Here is a 19270-nt window from a genome sequence, read left to right on the forward strand (position 1 = left end):
TGGAATACAAAAAATAGAGTGGGAATTGCTGTAAAGGGCCAGGGATGATGCATGACAGGAGAGTGTGTGATACAGCAGCAGTGTATGTGGTGTGAAACACAGGGCAAATGAGGGTTTAGAGAGAAGTGTGCGTGAAAGGCAGGAAGAGATGAATGGTTAAAGAAGGATGGGACAGGGAAGAAGGAATGTGTGAGGAGTGGGAACGGAGGGCGGTAGAGAGTTGGTGAGGAATAGAGCACAGTGGATGAAAGAGCTGGGGTAGCGATGAAGAGAGAGCAAGAGGAGAGTGTGGGGGTGCTTGGGAGGAATCCGCATTCTTGGCCACAGACTCAATGGAAATACATCTGGGACAGACACAGAGGGTCAAAAGCAGACATAGCAGGAGCCAGAGACAAGGAGGGAGACATCAGGAGTAAGAGGAAAGTGGGAAGAGAAGTGAAGGGGGGGAGGAGGTGAATGGAGAGACCGTGCGAGAGTTCAGCAGCATGAGACAGCACAGTAGAAAAGGTGTCTTCGGTGAATGCAAGGATTCGTAAGCAAGAGATATGTAGGAAGAGGAAAGTAGTAGCAGAAGGGGAACAGTCAGGCGACGGAGGAATGCAGGGAGAGAGTAGTTGTGGATTTAAGGTGGGGACAGGGTAGTAGAGAGCAAGAAACGGGAATAAAGCACAGATGAGAACCCAGGAGAGGGCAGAAAAACGCGTGGCCATGAGACACGCTCAGTGGAGGGGGAGGACCGATGAAGCGCGAGCAAGCAAGACAGAGGCCGAACGAGGCGCGCGTGCTTGTGCTCGTAACCGCACGCTCTATGCCTCACAAAATGCTGTGGTCGGCTTTTTTGAAGCCCACTAACTAAAAGTCTTGCCAGAGCAGTGCATGCGCTGGCTCAGGTGAGACCTAAAAAAAGAATCATTCACCACAAGTGGTAGTGTACTATAAAATAATTTCAATAAACAGATCTTTTAGGTAGGGAGAAAACAGTCAGCAGAACAGGCAGGATGGGTGAGGAATCTACCAGATAAGGCGTTACGGAAGGTAAGTAACAATACAGCTCACCATAAGCAACATGGAAGATCCACAGACAATAACCGAAATGGCAGAGATGGGAAAGCATGGGTAAGTAGATCCCATGGCAATGGAAAAACAATATGTCGAAAGACACTAATCCATATGATTTGACATATTATTCAGATCCAAGGTGGGAATCGGAACCATGCATAGCTGAAGCCTGGAAAGATCAGGGCCACAAGAACCATAACAGACCAAAGCTCGGCGTACCAAGAGCAGCTGAGATTATCTGGTGTGAAACAGAGACGAAATATCAAACACATATACAGCATAGAAAGCATGAGGCGTGCTTCCACTACAAATTAAAAAGGACAAAACAAAAACAATTTATGTCCTGGGAGAACTCTAGATGGAGGAACACCACTAGGAACACCCAAGGGAGAACCACAGAGGTGGAGAGGAAAAGCAAGGCTTACAAAACTATTTTGAAAACTATCTTGAAAAGATGACACAGAGGCCGTGGTTACATAAATATTGAGATCCAGATATATATACACTTCTCTCCAAGACATACTCCTGTCCATAGAGCATTGCCATAACATTAATAGAGAATACAGCAAAATCTAAAAGTTTATTGATGAAAGCAGCACTATGTTGAAGTTCATGAACATATGTAGTATAGTGCTGAGAAATCAACAACATAGTACCAAGAAATTGAAGGAGAGGGAGATAGAGACCCTCAACAAAACAACAACCGGCAAAGCATTAAGAAATTATGCTAGCTGATTAGAAGTCTGTAAAAGGCCAGTAAGAGCCACATCCTTAACCCCTTCGACACTCATGACGAGCGAAGCTCGTCATGAGGTACACCTCTCGTACACTCATGACGAGCTGAGCTCGTCATGAACCGCGGGTTTTTGCAATCTTCAGCGCACCGCGGTAAATCTGACCCGCGTTGATGGTGTTAAAGAAAAGGAACCTTGTGACAAGAATACAAGGGTGAAATGGGCCTAAAATAGGCCAAGGTGACTATTGAAATGCCGAGAGTCAGAAAGGCGAAGGCTATCAGAAGCAGAAGCCCATGAAAAAGTTAAAAAAAGATAGCCTCATAGAGAAAAGAAGCCAATCGAAAGGAGAGGCAAGTGAAATAAAAACAATACATATTCATTACAGGAACAGCAGTTCTACAAAAGAGAAGGGCAATTTTGTCAGCTCTAAATGAAAGGAAAAGCAAGCACCATTACCAAGTCCCATGCATAATAAGCCAAACGTAGTGTAGCCAAAGTATTTGACGCAACTGCAATAAAAAGAAGCAAACATCACCACAAAGTGGGAAAAAAATCATCTAATGAAGAAAGGAACTCCAAAAGTGACATCAGTGGCAATAACGGATGCCTGAAGGCTACACAACACCATATAGCACAATGGAACATAGCCCTCTGTGAAAGAAAAAACTGAAAAGGAAGCCCAAAGACGGAACCATTGATTAGCAACCAGTAGTAAAAATCCACATACAGATGAATGAAGCCATTAACCTAGAGATGGAGCTTTGTGAGAGAAGAAAAAATGTGAACATGTTGATGCCATGCAAAATAAAGGAGTCAAAAGGTGCCATCTTTCTTGCATGGTATGCCCCCATTTTTTTGCTGAATTGCTGATGTATTTTGACTGAGTGCGCCCTGGGCTCCTGCCAATCAGGTGCCCAGGGCCTGTGTTCCTTCCCTAAAACTGTGTTGAAGCTAAAACCCAATTGGCATCTCTGGCCACATGTCAGCCCTTGGTAAATGGTACCATAGGTACCCAGGTCATTGGGACCAGAGAAGACCCATAAGGGCTGCAGCACTTATTGTGCCACCCTTAGGGGCCCTGTACACTGGCACCCACACACTGCCTTTGCAGGCTGAGTGTCTGGTGCAGAACTAAAAAAAGAGTCGACATGGCACACATCCCTGTGTGCCATGTCCACAAACCCACTGCCCTGGCATACATCAGTCACCCATCTAGCTGGGTCCCCTATGCCAGTGCTGTGGGCACAGGTGCATGAGCCCTGTGCCCCTACAGTACCCAAGGCCATTCCAGGGCACTGTAAGCGCAGTGATGCCATTAAGAGTATATGGTGCTGAGAGGTTGTCATTACGTACTCCACAGCACCATAATGACTACACTGAAGACTGACAAGTTTGATATCAAACTCTCAGCACATTAAACTCACACTGATGCCAGTGTGGGATTTAATGTAAAATGCACTACAGAGGGCATCTTAGAGATGCCCCCTGAAACCTGACCTACAATCCACGGCTTGCCTGAGAGGCTGCCTAGGCAGCCACACAGCAGACATGTTGCTGGACTCTTGGGTGGAGAGCCCCCCACTCTCCTGGGCCTGCAACAATGCAAATCCTGGGTGCGGTGCTAGGTCTCCTCCCCCTGGATGGGCAGGAGGAAGCTTCAAAGGCCTGCCGCCTTTGTGAGCTTCTCCCGACCACTTGCTGTACTCAGCAACTGGCCCCCACAGGTTCTGACCCCACACTCTGGCAGGAAGACTGGTGGGAAACCCTACATGAGGAAAGGCGGGGTGCCGGCCTGTGCGAACTCCACCCCTCAGGTGGGAGAGGCGATGTGAAGCACAACTCCGGGCTCCGGCCATCTTGAGGATGGTGAGCCCTGCGCAATCAGAGATAGACTCCTGCCCTCCTCCAACAGGAGAGGAGCAGGATAGGGGGGTGTACAGGGACCTATTGGTCCTGCCCTTCCCCTACCTGTAACGCCCCTAAATTTAGTATTTAGGGGCATCCTGAACCTTCCTTCCGCATATCCTGATTTGAAAACAAGAAAGAAGAACAAGAAGAAGACCCGCCGTGTAGCTGCTAACAAAAGGACAACACCAACTGACTTGGCCCCAGCCCTACAGGCCTGTTGATCCTTGAACCTGCTCCTGCTGAATCCTGGCGACTCCTGCAGACAGCAACCTTGAAAACCCCGGAGGACCATCCTGCCTTGAACCTCTGAAAAAGACTGGGACTTTCATGAGCAGTGGTTGTGCTTTAACAGCAATACTCCTGGTGCCAGCCAGGAACGGCGAATCCAGCACACTCTGCACCCGCCGAGCCCGGAGGGAAGTTTGGAGAGCAAAGCAAGCTTATTATGAATCAACATTGGCAAAGATACATCATGCTTGTAAATCCAAAGATCTACGGCTATTTTGGAGCATCATTAACAACATCGAGAATGGTAATAATAGAAGCAATAGTGCTAATGTAGATGAAGTAAGTTGGGTGAACTTTTTTAATCACAAAAATTGATACCCAATGTCCAGATTATGACAAGTGTAATAGCAATAGTCCTACTGACATGCATAAAACAATAAATAGAGGGAGGCCGGATTGTATCCCTCCTCCTCAATGTAGTGTGGATATTGAGCCCTGGTAGCTCGATAAAGTAAAAAAAGCGATAAATAGGATTAGATCTAACGGAGCACCAGGTCCAAATGGTATTCCGAATGCAATATTTAAAGCTAAATTAAGTAATTGGCCGGAGTTTTTAATGCTTTTGTTTAATGAGGTACTTAAATCAGGCCTTACTCCGTTATCGGGACATGGAAGTATTATACAACCAATATATAAATGTGGCCCCCAGGATAATCCGGCTAATTTTCGTTTAATCACACTCACAGACGTGATTGCACAATTATTTGCTAGTTGCCTGTTGGATGAGTTAGAGGCTTGGGCCAAAAAAGAGGAGCTGATTCCTAACTTTCAAACTGGGTTTAGAAAGGGTACCAGTACCATACCAGTTTGATTTTATTAACACTATTAGGTGAGAGAGCAAAACTAGGATGCAAAGATTATATGTTTGTTTTATTGATTTAAAAGCCGCTTTTGAGTCTGTGCCGCGAAAAATTCTCTGGTGGAAGTTAAGGATTTGGGGTATACCGGAAACTCTATTAAAAATGATTATACTTTTATACTCTGACACCTGGGTGCAGATCAAAATTGGCGATGGAAAACATATGACCCGTCGTTTGGCTACTAATGTACGATTGAAACAAGGCTGTGTCTTGGCTCCTTGCCTTTTTAATCTTTTTTTGGCAGATTTGCCAGCTCATTTTAAAAATATTAATTTGCATTCACCTTCGATCTATGGTCAAGAGATTCAATATCTGCAATATGCAGACGACACCATTTTAATGAGCCAAACAGTTATAGGGTTAAAAAGGTTAATTGATTCTTTTAATTGTTATGTCATACAAAATGGACTAACAATTAATATAAAAAAGACAAAAATAATGACTATGGGAAAAGGGAAACCAAGGATTAAAGAGTGGAATATCAACGGCCTGGTAATTGAAAATGTGAAATCATATAAATATCTTGGGATTACTTTTGATGGACTCTGATATTTAGACAGCATTTTAATAATCTTGAAGCCAGGGGTTGCTCTCTCGCATTCGCTTTTAGAAAATTAAGAGACAAATTATCATGCCCTAACTATGAACATCTAATGAAGGTGATGAAAGCAAAGTTAATTCCATCTTTGGACTATTGCTCAATCATCTTTAGGGGCAAAGACGCAAAATTGCTTGACAATATAGAAATTAGAACATATAAAACTGTTTTTAAGATCCCTAAATATATCAGTCGAGCAAACATAAGACTGGAATTTGGACTGAAGAATCAATTTCTGGCACGTCAATCAACATTTTTGAAGTCATTATTATCATTAGTCCGTTCGGATGAAGGATCTTTAGCAAAGCTGTGTTGGCTCGAAATCTCAGAAGGTGAATATTCAAAAAATTGGCAACTGTACTTAAATGAATGCTTATGTCATTTTGATTGCCCTAAATTAGAAGAGGAAATGAGGAGTAGAATAGTTTTTAGGAAAGAAATTAATCAAATGGCCATATTACTAACGACTATAGCAGATAAGGAGGACTTAAGGAAAAAAAATCATTTTTGGTCAATTGCTAATTCTTTTGGTAGGTTGTCGCCCCAACCCTATCTGTCATATCATCTAAGACCTTTGCTTAAGAATACATTTATGCACTTGAGGTTGGGAAGATATCCGACAAAGGATGGAATTCCAAAATGGGAGAATCAATGGTCATCGAGTATTTGCAGGCTTTGTGGGCTAAGGGAGGAAACAATAATGCATATAGTAACTTTATGCCCAGCATTGGCAGACGCTCGGAAGTCTATCCAAAAACCGATATTTAATGAACTAGGAGTTAGAACATGTAGGCAAGCAATTATTACCTGTTTGAGTGGGGTCAATATTAAACTTATTTATCTTTTTATTAAGTTCATCATTATCGCAGAAAAGAAATTCAAAAGAGTTGATGGAGTAAGTAATTTTATTTCGATATAAAATATCTAAGGAATATTACTGAAGAATTGTCTGAAGCAAAGTGTTATTCCAGCTTAAGGGACTATTAGTACAATCTAATTTAGTGATGCACATTGCACTTTATTATTGCTTGTAAATGGAAAACAGCTAAACATTTGTATTTATAATTCCCATTGCTAACCCATGTCACTTTAGTTAAATGCTGCTATAATAGTATTTGCTGCTATTATAAGGCATTTTAGCAAGTACAATGCATTTTAATTTTTTTTTGTAATGTTTTAATATTTTTATGGAAATGTTATTTATCATCTCATTACTGGTGGATCATTTTAAGGATGTTAATAGTTTTGTGTATATTTATTTGCTTGTTTTTTTTTTATTGGTTCCCCTTTTTTTTTTAATGATTTTAACTAATCAACAAATAAACTCTCTACTACTACTACTACTGCAGCCCTCAGGTCACCATGCCCTGGGTACCCAAGGTACCATTTACTAGGGGCTGACAGGTGGCCAGAGATGCCAATTGGGTTTTTAGTTACAGCACAGTTTTAGGGAAGGAACACAGGCCCTGGGTACCTGGTTGGCAGGCACCCAGGGCACACTCAGTCAAAGCATATCAGCAATTCAGAAAAAAGTGGGGACATACCAAGGCAAGAAAGATGGCACTTTCTCAAAGCCCCAATTGGCCCTACCTGTCTAAGGACAAAGACAACGCCGTGCAGGGAAAGCCTGAAGATGACTATTGTCTTGGCTCCAGCCCTACCAGCCTGCCCCCAGCTTCCAAAAACCTGCATAAGACAGCACCTGTTCGGCAGCCACTGACTTCCAGAACCCAAGGAAGACTGCCTGCCCTTTGACACAACCAGAGACTCCAGAGGACAGAGGATCTTTCCACAAGAAACTTACACAAAGGACTCTGCTGCCCTCTAGGTCCACGAGTCCTGCCCACTCAGTACCAAACACCTCTGGCCCTTTGCCCAGGTGCCCACTGATCTAGAACATCCTGACCTCAAGTTCAGTGTTGGCTGACCCCTCCTGGACTCCACGATGATGCCTGCAGCCGGAATCAAGAGGTTCCTCTGACTGCAACCGACTCCGGTAAGAAGACTCCGATGTCCCAGAACACCTCTGCACCTGAAGCCCCTGGGCCTTGGTGAGCTGAACCGATAGTGCCCCTACAATCCCCTACATCTCTACTTGCCTCTGATGTCACTGGTCCACATCCTGCAGCTTCCTATGAGATGACTGTAGCCTGTTTGTCTAAAGCTAGATCTCCATTGTAAAGCATTAGGAGCCCGACACCATAGGTACCCCGCACCCGGCCGCCCCTGTTCCCCTGGTGGTGTAGGTTTGGTGCTGCTTTGTGGCCATCCCTGTGCTTGCTTTAAACCGCCAAAGCTTGGCACCTGCAACCGATTTACTACGTGTGTCTTCAAGCTCACCCAGTCACCATTGAAAAGTATTGGCCTGAACTTAGACTTTGACCTTCGCATCCGGCCGCCCCTATGCCACTGGAGGTGCACTTTTGATACTCACCTGGCCCTTGCCGACCTTTGGTCCCGAAGGCTGGAACTGTAAGTCATGTACTGAGCTGCATAACTGCATTATTGTTTTGCTACATAGGGTAACATGGAAGTCTTTGAAAATTGTCCTGTCAACTTTTAAAAGTCTTAAGTATTTTTCCTGCAAAACGTACTTACCTTATTGCGAAGATCTTGGATTAAAAAAAACTTGAACAATGCTTATTTAAAATAAAAAAGGTGTGGATCTCGTTTTTGAGTCGTGTGTCCCTTAGTGGTCAATGTTGTGCAATAAATGTCTTAGACTCCTCTGTGTTAGGCCTAAGACTGCTCGCCCACACTACCACTAATAGAGCACTTTGGGTTTACATTGAGCCCTTTACACTTCTGGGGAATTTCTGGGCTCTGTGCACAGTATAAACTCCTAGTGGCATACCATATACATAGCCAGCTTCCGACAGATTTGTTGGGAAGCAGGAAAATAAAAATCAAATTCTGCAATTTAACAAACACCAGGTTACAGAGAATTAGTGAAATGTATAGAGTGCCAGAAAACCAAGAAAACTACTGTCCAATTGTTATGTTGTCTGATACTGCAAAGCTTTCAGGATCAAAAGGAAGCACAATTTAAATAAACCAATACAGATCAATATTTTAGACACTAGTAGCAGAGCAGGGAACCTGGGCAAAGGCTAATCAACTCAACTGTAGGTTGTGACAGAAACCAAATGGACTTCAGAGCGAGAGGTTTCCCTCAATAACACCACCGAGACACTGACTTCAAATCAAATGCTGTCTGTCCTATCAAAGACAAAGTCAAACAATTGGAGTTTTTCGTCTTTTAAGATTTGAGGGAGACTACTCACACTTAAAAGATGCAAAGGGAAAAATGCAAAATAAAAACAAAAAACAAAGTGAAATTAAAATAAAATATATTTGTGTGTATGCATGTTAACCCTACAAAAGCTGTCTGCTGACTTGGGAAGAAGGATAGAAGAATGAGAGGAATACACAGTGTGGGTACTGTGCAAAACCACATAGAAACATGAGGCCAATGCTAATGCGCTCAGAGCATAGAAAACAAGAAAAGGGAAAGTGGGGACTTACCAGACCATGCAAATATGTGCAAGTAAAAAACACCCTTTTTTTTTTTTAAAACCTTCGAACCATTCTACTGGTTTAGCTTAAATGAGAAAAGCGATGTATAGAGTAATGAAAAAGGAGGTGGAATTGAATATGCTACTTACCAGTATGCATCTGTTCTTGGCATGTAGGGCTGCTAACATTCATATCTGATGCATAGATCGCCGCCTAGTGTTGGGTCCGGATGATTGCACATTGTTGTCCTGGAAGAGTCTTCGAAGTATCACGAGATAGGTGGCTCCTCCACTGGACTACAGTGCGCATGGGCATCGGCTCCATCCCCAGATTGTTTTTAGCCATTGTGGCAGTGATGGAGTTAAATAGTGTAAATGATGTCCATGCTAATGATGAATGCAAGAGAGTGTCTGCAGCCGCTACGGGCACCGGGGAGGAGGGCGGGCGATATGAATGTTAGCAGCCCTACATGCCAAGAACAGATGCATACTGGTAAGTAGCATATTCAGTTCGAGGCATGTGGGCTGCTAAATTCATATCTGATGCATAGAATACATAGCAGTCCCTCCATTAACGGCGGTTGCCCGTGCCAGCTGCAGAAGCTTGAAAAAGTGTTTTGAGAACAGCCTGTCCTACAGCTGCTTGCTGTTTGGAATGCACATCCACACAGTAGTGTTTGGAGAACGTGTGTGGTGTAGCCCAAGTGGCTGCTCTACAAATGTCTTCTAAGGGAATGTTCCCTAGGAATGCCATGGCTGCCCCCAATTTGCGTGTGGAGTGCGCTTTTGGGGGTATTGATAAAGTGCGCTTAGCTTTTTGGTAACAGATTTGAATGCACTTAACTATCCATCTGGCTATCCCTGCTTTGGAGATGGGGTTGCCTTTGTGCTGTGGTGAGAAGGCAACAAAAAGTTGTTGTGTTTTTCGAAATTGTTGAGTCCTGTCGATGTAGTACATCAACGCCCTCCTAACGTCTAGTGTATGAAGCATTCTTTCCGCCACGGTTTGTGGGTTTTGGAAGAATGCTGGCAGGTCAATAGTTTGGTTGATATGAAACCGTGACACCACCTTGGGAAGGAATTTGGGGTTAGTGCGGAGCACTACCCTGTTAGAATGTATTTGGATGAAGGGCTCTTGGATTGTGAGCGCTTGCAGCTCGCTAACACGTCTGAGCGACGTGATAGCAATGAGAAAAGCCACTTTCCACGTCAGAAATTGAATTTCGCAGGAATGCAGTGGCTCGAAAGGTGGGCCCATCAGCCTAGTGAGGACTACATTGAGGTTCCACACTGGAGCTGGTGGAGTTCTTGGAGGAATGACTCGCTTCAGTCCCTCCAGGAAGGCTTTAATGGCAGGCACCCTGAAAACAGAGAGGTGCTGCCTATTCTGGAGATAAGCCGCTATGGCGGATAGATGTATCCGAATGGAAGCGTACGCTAGATTGCATTTGTAAATATGTAACAAATAGCAAATGATGTTAGGGATGGATGCATCTAGCGGGTTGATATTGTTGTTAGTACAGTAAATGACAAACCTCTTCCATTTTGCTGCATAGCAAGCTCTGGTTGTGGGCTTTCTTGCCTCTCGGATAATGTCCATGCATTCCGGAGGCAGGTTGAGGTAGCCAAATTCTAAGACCTCAGGAGCCAGATCGCCAGATTGAGCTGTTGCGGATCTGGATGCTGAATGTCGCCATGGTTCTGCGTCAAGAGCCTGGGTGTGAGATGCAGCTTTTGATGCGGTACCACGGAAAGTTCTAGAAACGTGGTGTACCATGGTTGGCGTGCCCATGTTGGAGCAACCAGGATGAGAGTCATCGAGTGTTGCTTTAGCTTTCTTGCCACCAGCGGAATGAGAGGCGCTGGGGGAAAAGCGTACGCAAATTTGCCTGACCAGTTCATCCATATCGCATTCCCTTGCGATTCTGGGTGAGGGAACCTGGCGGCAAAGCTTTGGCATTTTGCGTTTTCCCTTGTGGCAAACAGGTCTATCTCTGGATGACCCCACTGCTGGAAGTACGGGTGGAGTACTGATGGATGAATCTCCCACTCGTGCATTTGATGGCTGTATCTGCTGAGCAGATCCGCCATCTGATTGTCCTTGCCCGGGAGGTGTTCTGCCATGAGGAAGATGTTCCTCTGAATGGCCCACTTCCACATGCTCTGAGCCAGATGAGACAGCTGTGGTGAGTGAGTACCGCCCTGCTTTTGGATGTAGTACATGGCTGTCATGTTGTCCGTCCGGATCAACACGACCTTGTTGCACAAATGCACTTTGAAGGACTTGAGCGCCATGAAGATTGCCATCAATTCCAGGTAGTTGATGTGCAACGTTTGTTGATGGGTTGACCATAGTCCCTGCACTGTGTAGTGGAGCACATGCGCTCCCCATCCTTGGAGAGATGCGTCCGTTGTTAGGACAATCTGTGGCACTGGCTCCTGGAACGGTCGTCCCTTGCAAAGGTTGTGTGGATTCCACCAATGCAGAGAGTTGTATGCCCGACCGGTCACCAACACTAGGTCTGTCAGTTGTCCTTGAGCCTGTGTCCATTGATTTGCCAAGCATTCTTGGAGGGGACGCATGTGCAACCTTGCGTGCGGGACTAAGAAGATGCAGGAGGCCATCATGCCTATCAACTGCATGAACACTCTCGCTGGCAGGGAGTGTTGCGGTCTGAACCTCTGGATTAGCGACTGAATGTTGTTGATTCTGACTGTGTTTGGTTGAGCTATAGCAGTCAGGGTGTTTATGGTCGCGCCCAGGTACTGCTGCACATGGGCTGGCTGAAGGTGCGACTTTGGGTAGTTTAGCGAGAACCCCAGGCTGTGAAGGAGGTGAATAGTGTGGGACATGTGTGAGGCGCACTGTCTTTCCGACTTTGCTTGAACGAGCCGGTCGTCGAGGTACGGATAGACATGTATGTTTTGTCTCCTGAGGTGCGCCGCCACTGTCGCTAGACACTTCGTAAACACTCTGGGGGCAGTAGTCACCCCGAAGGGTAGGACTTTGAACTGATAGTGCTTGTTGAGAATGGTGAACCTGAGGTATTTTCTGTGGGATGGGTGGAGTGGGATGTGGAAGTAAGCATCCTTGAGGTCCAAGGTTGCCAGGAAATCCCCTTGGTTTAGAAGGGGAAGGATTTGTTGCAGTGTCAACATGTGAAAATGTTCTGACAGTATGTACATGTTGAGGGGGCGCAGATCTAGAATGGGTCTGAGCGATCCGTCCTTCTTTGGGATGAGGAAGTACAGGGAGTAGACCCCTGTTCCTTCCTCTTCCACTGGCACGAGTTCGATTGCTCCTTTTTGCAGCATAACTAGCACTTCCTGCTGCAATAAGTGCAAGTGATCTGCCGACATAGGACGTTGTCTTGGGGGATGTTGGGAGGAGTGGATGTTAACTCCAAGCAATAACCGTACTGGATTAGTTTTCTCACCCACCTGTCTGTGGTGATGGACGACCAGACTGGCAGGAACTGCTGTAGTCTTCCCCCGACAGGTGTTGGATGGTCGGGGGGCAGCGACAGGGAGTCACTGTTTGGTGGTGGCAGAGGAACGTGAGCTGTTGTTTCCTCTGCCTCTGCCCTTGGCATTGTTACCTCGGTAACCCCCTCTACCTTGCTTGGGGTACGAGGATTGCGCACCACCTTTTGCGAATTGTGTTTGTTGTCCCAAGTGTCCTCTGGTACCACTACGTGCACCTGAGCGACGAAAAGTGTTGCCTCTGAACTGTTGTGATTGGAGAGCCCCCATGGACTTAGCAGTCTCGTTGTCTTTCTTAATTTTTTCAAGTGTGGTGTCTACATCAGGGCCAAACAGTCTGTCAGGATTGACTGGCTGGTTGAGGATTGTAGTCTGGATGTCCTGCTTAAACCCAGATATACGAAGCCAGGCTTGGCGCCTTAGCATGACGCTAGTGTTAATACCCCTAGCCGCTGTGTCCGCGACATCAAGTGCACACTTAATGGCAGCATTTGATATAAGCTACCCCTCTTGAATGAGCATTTCGCCTGCTTCTTTATACTCATCAGGTAGATGTTGAAGGAGCTGTTCTAGGATGTCGTAATGCGCCCTATCGTAACGCGCCAGTAGTGCTTGTGTATTTGCTATACGCCATACATTGGCAGCCTGCGCAGCCACCCGCTTGCCAGAAGCCTCAAGCACTTTCGACTCTTTGTCCGGGGGAGGAGCTTCACCCGTTGTTTGGGAGTTGGCCCGTTTGCGGGCGTTTGCGACCACCAATGAGTCCAAAGGCAACTGTCCCCGAATATAAGCAGGGTCTCCAGGTGCTGGCCTGTATTTTTTCTCAATACGTGGGTTTACCACTCTTGCCCTTGTTGGTTCCTTAAAGATCTCTGGTGCATGTTTAAGGACACCCTTCAGCATGGGGAGTGTTTTGACTGTTCTTTCGGAGACAGAGAAAGTGTCAAACAGGAAATCTTCCTCCACCGGGTCAGAGTGCATGTCTACATTATGAGTTGCAGCTGCCCGGTCTATTAAAGCAGTGAATGCTGCTGAGTCCTCAGTAGGTGATGTACGTGTTCCAAAAACCTGAGGGTCATGTACTACTTGATGGCTGTCCTGGTCCCCAGCGTCATCATATGGGTCCTGGTGTACATCAGGGTCAGTGTCAGTAGGGAAATTATATTGGTCATCCTGTTCATCATCCTCACCCCCTGAGTGGTGGGGGGACGGTGTTGGACTCCTCCTTGGTGGAGGCTGAAGAGGTTCAACAAGTGGAGGTATGTCCTGTGCTTGTTTTTTCTTTTTCAGTGGAATAACAAATGCTTCTAAAGGTTGGGAAGTGATCTTTCTTTTATAAAGTGTCAATTTCCCTGTGTTGGCATCGATGTAATGCTCTAAATTGTCCCGACGCCTTTGGCCGCTGCAAATTGGGACTGGGCGTCGAATATTCCGACGTGTCGGTGTTCTTCGACACCGTCTTGGCCACAAACGCTTTGGGCGCCACCTTTGGTGGCAGGACGTAGAGAAGCTTGGAGGACGACTTCGCCGGTATGTTCACCGGTGTCGGATCCGATGATGCGGTAGACGTTGACGTCTGTGCCTTCTCCCGAACCCTTTTGAGGGAGTCGGTGACCTGTTTTGTAAAAGAAGCAGAGGGTTTGGTAACCGATGCTTCATGTTTGTCTGCTTCGGAGGACTTCGGCGTAGCAGAAGTGGGCACCGATGATTCTTGGCCTCCCACGGGACGCTGCTTTGCGGTCGGTGTAGGCGCCGACGCCGGCGATGCCGACCCGGCATCCTTGTGCCGATGAGTAGCGGCTCCGGTCGTCGGATCTTGGGCCTTAGGCGCCGAGGCGGGATGGACGACCTTCTTTGAGGACTTGTCCTTAGCCACCGTTTGTGGCGCCGATGCGTCGACAGTCTTCTTGGACTTCGTGTGGCTGGAAGCTGACGGAGTTGAAGACTGAGTCGGCTTTGCTGGCTTGGATGGGACGTCGGCCATTTTAGATGTTGTGGAAGCCGTAAGTTTCGGTTTCGCTTTTGCTGAGTCGGCGGCCATTTTTGGAGCCGTGGAGACCGAAGGTTTCGGTTTCGTTTTCGGCGTGATGTCGGCCATTTTAGGCGCCGTCGACAACAGTAGTTGCGGTTTCGGTTTCGATACGCGCAACGGTGGCTCCTCCGGTGTATCCGTAGCCGGGCCCGAAGGCGGGGCTGGAGATATCGGTGCAGGGTCGAGGGTAAGGCAGAGTGGCGATCCCGTGACCGGAGCCTGAGTCGAGTAACTTTCGGGGCATAGCTCGTCCTCTGAGCTATCTTCCGCGGCCCCATAGACTTCTTCGTCGTCCCCTACCTCCTCGACGTATTCAAGGTCTTGGCTCTGTCCTTCGATGTATTCCTCTGGATCCGCCTCGACCTCCGTCGATGGTGGTGAGATCTGAAGTTGATGTCCGTGGCCTTCTTCTGCGGGGTCGTCGAATATGTCGTCGGGTGCCGGGGCTGCGTGGAAGGCCTCAAGTCGCGCCGCGCGCCGATGCTTGAGCGTCTTCTTCGACCTGAATTTGGAGCAGGCCATGCAGTTGTCTTAGTCGTGGTCCGGCGAAAGACATCCATTACAAACTGGATGCACGTCGATGTGTGGGTATTTGGACCCACACACAGGGCAGCGTTTGAACGGGCTCCGTTCCATGATGAAGCCGTCGGGGTCTTGCTGCGAGTACAGGGCCTCGATGCGCGAAGGGTAAACCACTCCGCTGAAATCTGACCGGAAGAGTCAGACGATGCTCGGGACCGTTCGCATACAATACCGACTCGAATACCGAAGGCCTTTTGGCCTTGAGAAGGAAGGTTTTTCGATTCCGACAGGGAGCCGTCGAAATCACATCCGAACCCAATGGCGGAAAAAAACAATCTGGGGATGGAGCCGATGCCCATGCGCACTGTAGTCCAGGGGAGGAGCCACCTATCTCGTGATACTTCGAAGACTCTTCCAGGACAACAATGTGCAATCATCCGGACCCAACACTAGGCGGCGATCTATGCATCAGATATGAATTTAGCAGCCCACATGCCTCGAACATTTTAAAACCATTTTCACACATTTAAACTTCGAATGCAGGTAGTTTAAATACTCTCGTTTTAGGGTATATCGACAAAGTACTACAAATACTTCAAAAGAAAAGCTGTAAGCTTCAGTACACCAATTCCGATCTTATTCTAATAACATGCAGCGAAACCTCTTCAACAAAATTTACAAGATCAAGAAAAATACCAACCTCTTTCATTAATGCTTTTCCTAGCCGCACCACCTTGGCTAATAAAATGGGATCATGTGAAAGATATGGACCCAGCGCACAAAGCATGTTAAAAACATCCTTTCTTAAATCTTCAAAACATTCTGCCGGTTTTGGTGCTTTCTTATTGTGCAAAACAGGAACCTTTGATCCCCTGGCACCTTTGGGAACTCCCACCCTAAAATGCAAACAAACATGGCAGAGTACACATGATTTAGGTTTAACTATTATTGCATGAAAATTACAAAATACAAGTTATTCTCAATCACTTCCACAATATCTTTTTATGAACACATAGGAAGCAATGTAGAACAGCGTTTTCTTTAAAGAACTCTGTAGCACAGGTTGAAGTGTGTTCCACCCTAAAAACCGGTTATATCCCACAACCAGTATGCATTTGGCACCATCTGTGTGGAATGGACCGTCTGTCCACAAGATAAGCTAAATGAATTTAGAGGAGAGACAGACTGAGGATTCAGATTACATACCACTACTAAGAAGGCAGTATTGTGTAGTTTGCTTAGTCTTCCTTCTTTGCTCCTGGTCAGATTTTTTATTATGTTTAGGACTAAGATTTTAATATTTTGATAGCCAGGGTGCATCCCAGTCCCTATTTCAAGATATGATGTGGTTTATCGGTGGCTGTAAAAGAAGTAATTATTTAAAAATAAATAAGGAGAAAAAGTAGTGGTTTTTAATGGCAACCTCGCATGTTGCTCCAACCTTTACTGACCCGGTGGAATGGAAACCTTGCATCTTGTTCCAATCTTTATTGACCCAGTGAAATTGGACCGTTACCAGTTCCCAAGCCAGCAGCAAAGAGCTTAGAAATAGTATTGGCCAACAGCTTTCTCCAAGACCACAAATTAATGCCGTGGTCTCAAAAAGCGCTTTTTTTTTATTTTTATTCCATGTACCATCAAGAAACTACAACCATTTTTCTATAGATGTGTGGAGGATTATTATACCAGCTGTCATCAGTGGAAGATTACATTACACAGAAATATTTACCTTTGCCTCCCAAATTGCAATATTGCAAGGTTACAACTGCTTCAGAATGTAGCGGCCAAGCTGGTGTTCAAGGTACCTCGCTTGTCACACACCTTACCTCTTCTGAAAAGGCTTCACGGATTACAACTGAAGAAGCATATTCAGTTTAAACTTTGCTGCTTAATTTTTAAGGCTTTGCATGGGTTGGCCCCAGATGTCCTGATCAGTTGAGTGGAGAGATTTGCTCAAAAGAGCAAACTCCACAATTCTACAGCTATTCACTCAGTGGTGCCGAGATATTGCAAATCGAGAGTTGGAGGTCAAAGGTTCTCAGTGTTAGCCCCACCCCCACACTATCCTCCAAATGCATGGAATTGCCTCCCTGTGAGAAAAAGCCTCTTTTGGCATGGCTAGCCCTACTTTGTGCCTGGAAATTGATGTGGTTTCGATTGTAGTGCAATGGGTAGGTGTCAAGCAGGTCCCCTGTGCTTCTTCCCTAAACTACTCCATAATTGGCCCTTCAGGTCCTTGTAAGCCCCTAGTTCATGGTACCTACGACACTGGAACTGAAGAGGGTCACCTCACCTAGGCCACGCTGACTGCCACCGCAACGTGCCTGGCATGGTGCAGAAAAAACGACAGTCGACATGGCACACTGCCTGTGTGTCATGCCAAATAGCACTGCTAAGGAATAGCTAAATCACCCCTCTAGCAGGCCTCACAGCCCTAAGGCAGGGATGCACTATATCACAGATGAGAGCATATCTGCATGAGAAGATATGCCCCTACAATATTTGAGTCTATTCTTAGACATTTTAAGAACAAGTAAAGCCATAGAGAGTACATGGGCTGGAAACTCAACAAATCGAGTTCCTCAGCAACATGATGGCTTTTCTGAAACCAGGAGTGTTTGGTAAAAAAGGAAATGGTTACTTACCAGTAGTAGTTTTGCAGCTTGAAGAATTTTCTGGATTCACATGCTGTGCATCAATCCGCCTTCTAGTGGTTGGGTCCGGAATGTAACGTAATGTAAAAAGTATTTCTAAAGCGCAACACCTAGCGGTTTCTTGGCGCTCGAGCGAAAGGGGGAAGACAGTCCGCAGGGCGAGAAAGGCGTTAGTGGTAGGCATTACAAAAAAAGTACGTTTTAAGAAGGGACCTAAAACGGGCATAAGGGAAGGCAGATCTAATGCCTAAGGGGAGTGAGTTCCAGAAGGAGGGGGCAAGAAATGAAAATCTCAATCATCCGTGTTTCTTGCCTTTAAAAAACGGGACCTTGAGTAGGGCCAGGTAGGAGGAGCGAAGATTACGGGAAGGGACATAAGGGTGTAGTAGTGAGGAAATAAAAGACGGGCCCGCGCCGGCAAGGGACTTAAAAATGGTACAACCTAACTTAAATTTACAACGCTCAGACACAGGGAGCCAGTGAAGGGATTTTAACAAAGGACTGACGTGTTGGTGCCTGGGTTGGTGGTAAATGAGATGTGCGGCCTGGTTCTGAACGAGTTGCAGCCTCTTCAATAAATAAGCCGGGATGCCTGCATAGAGAGAATTAGCGTAGTCTATCCTCGAGATGACTAAGGCTAGCAGGACTAAAGTAAGAGCCTCAGTGGTCAAAAAGCGGGCAATCTTACGGACTTTTCGCAGCTGGAAGAAGCTAGACGAGACTACAGCATTCATCTGGGGCTTCATCGTGAGATCATTACTGATGATAACCCCCAGACTTTTTGCTGAGTCGACTGGGCTAGGGGGAAGACCTAACCTCGCAGGCCAGAAGATGGATTTCCATGGATTGGTGGCTCCCCCGACAAGGACCAGTTCTGTCTTGTCGGGGTTGAGCTTGAAGTGGTTGGCCCCCGTCCAGTCACTGATGTGACATAGGGTAGACTGAAATTTAAAAATAGACTAATCCGAGGCGTCAATATTAAAAATCAGCTGGATGTCATCCGCGTAGTTAAACGCGGTGACGTGACTACCTCGCAGGGACCAGATAAGGGGGGTCAAGTATAAATTAAAAAGAAGAGGGGATAGGGAGGAACCCTGCGGGACGCCACATGTTAGTCCGACCCTATCAGCAGTAAACCGAGAGAGTGGGACCGCCTGGTGGCGGTTAGTCAGAAAGGAGCGAACCCAGTCCAGGGCGGTGCCCCCAATGCCAGCCTCCCTGACACCATTGACCAGAATATCATGGTCGACCGTGTCAAAGGCGGCCGACAAATTCAGGAGCACCAAAACCTGGCTGGTGTTAGAGTCCAACCCTCTCCGCAGTTCCTCCATAACCGAAAGTATGACCGACTCCGTAGAGTGGGCGGGTCTAAAGCCAGCCTGTTGGGAGTCAAGATATTGGGAGTGTTCAATAAATGAGCTCAAGGTGTTGGTAACGTGAGACTCGAAAACTTTACTGAGGAAGGGAAGAAGGGAAATGGGACGAAAATTACTCAAAACCGTAGGGTCGGCTGTAGGTTTTTTTAAAATGGGCACGACCTCAGCAACTTTGAAAGAGCTGGGGATCAAGCCAGAGGAGAGACACCTATTCAGAAGTCCCAGAGGAGGGAGCGGG

General features: G+C 46.4%; 1 protein-coding gene across 2 annotated transcripts in view; it reads right to left on the reverse strand.

Moving 5' to 3' along the window:
• The window catches only part of THOC2 (THO complex subunit 2), a 1495542-nt gene that overhangs the window by 1197094 nt on the left and 279178 nt on the right, over positions 1 to 19270 (reverse strand). For both annotated transcript variants that reach the window (XM_078688746.1, XM_078688744.1), the window contains exon 12: positions 15703 to 15898. In XM_078688746.1, the coding sequence (XP_078544872.1) occupies positions 15703 to 15898 (196 nt within the window). The remainder of the gene's footprint in view (positions 1 to 15702; positions 15899 to 19270) is intronic.

This window comes from Lissotriton helveticus, chromosome 4_1, assembly GCF_964261635.1.
Source record: "Lissotriton helveticus chromosome 4_1, aLisHel1.1, whole genome shotgun sequence".
Taxonomy (NCBI): domain Eukaryota; kingdom Metazoa; phylum Chordata; class Amphibia; order Caudata; family Salamandridae; genus Lissotriton; species Lissotriton helveticus.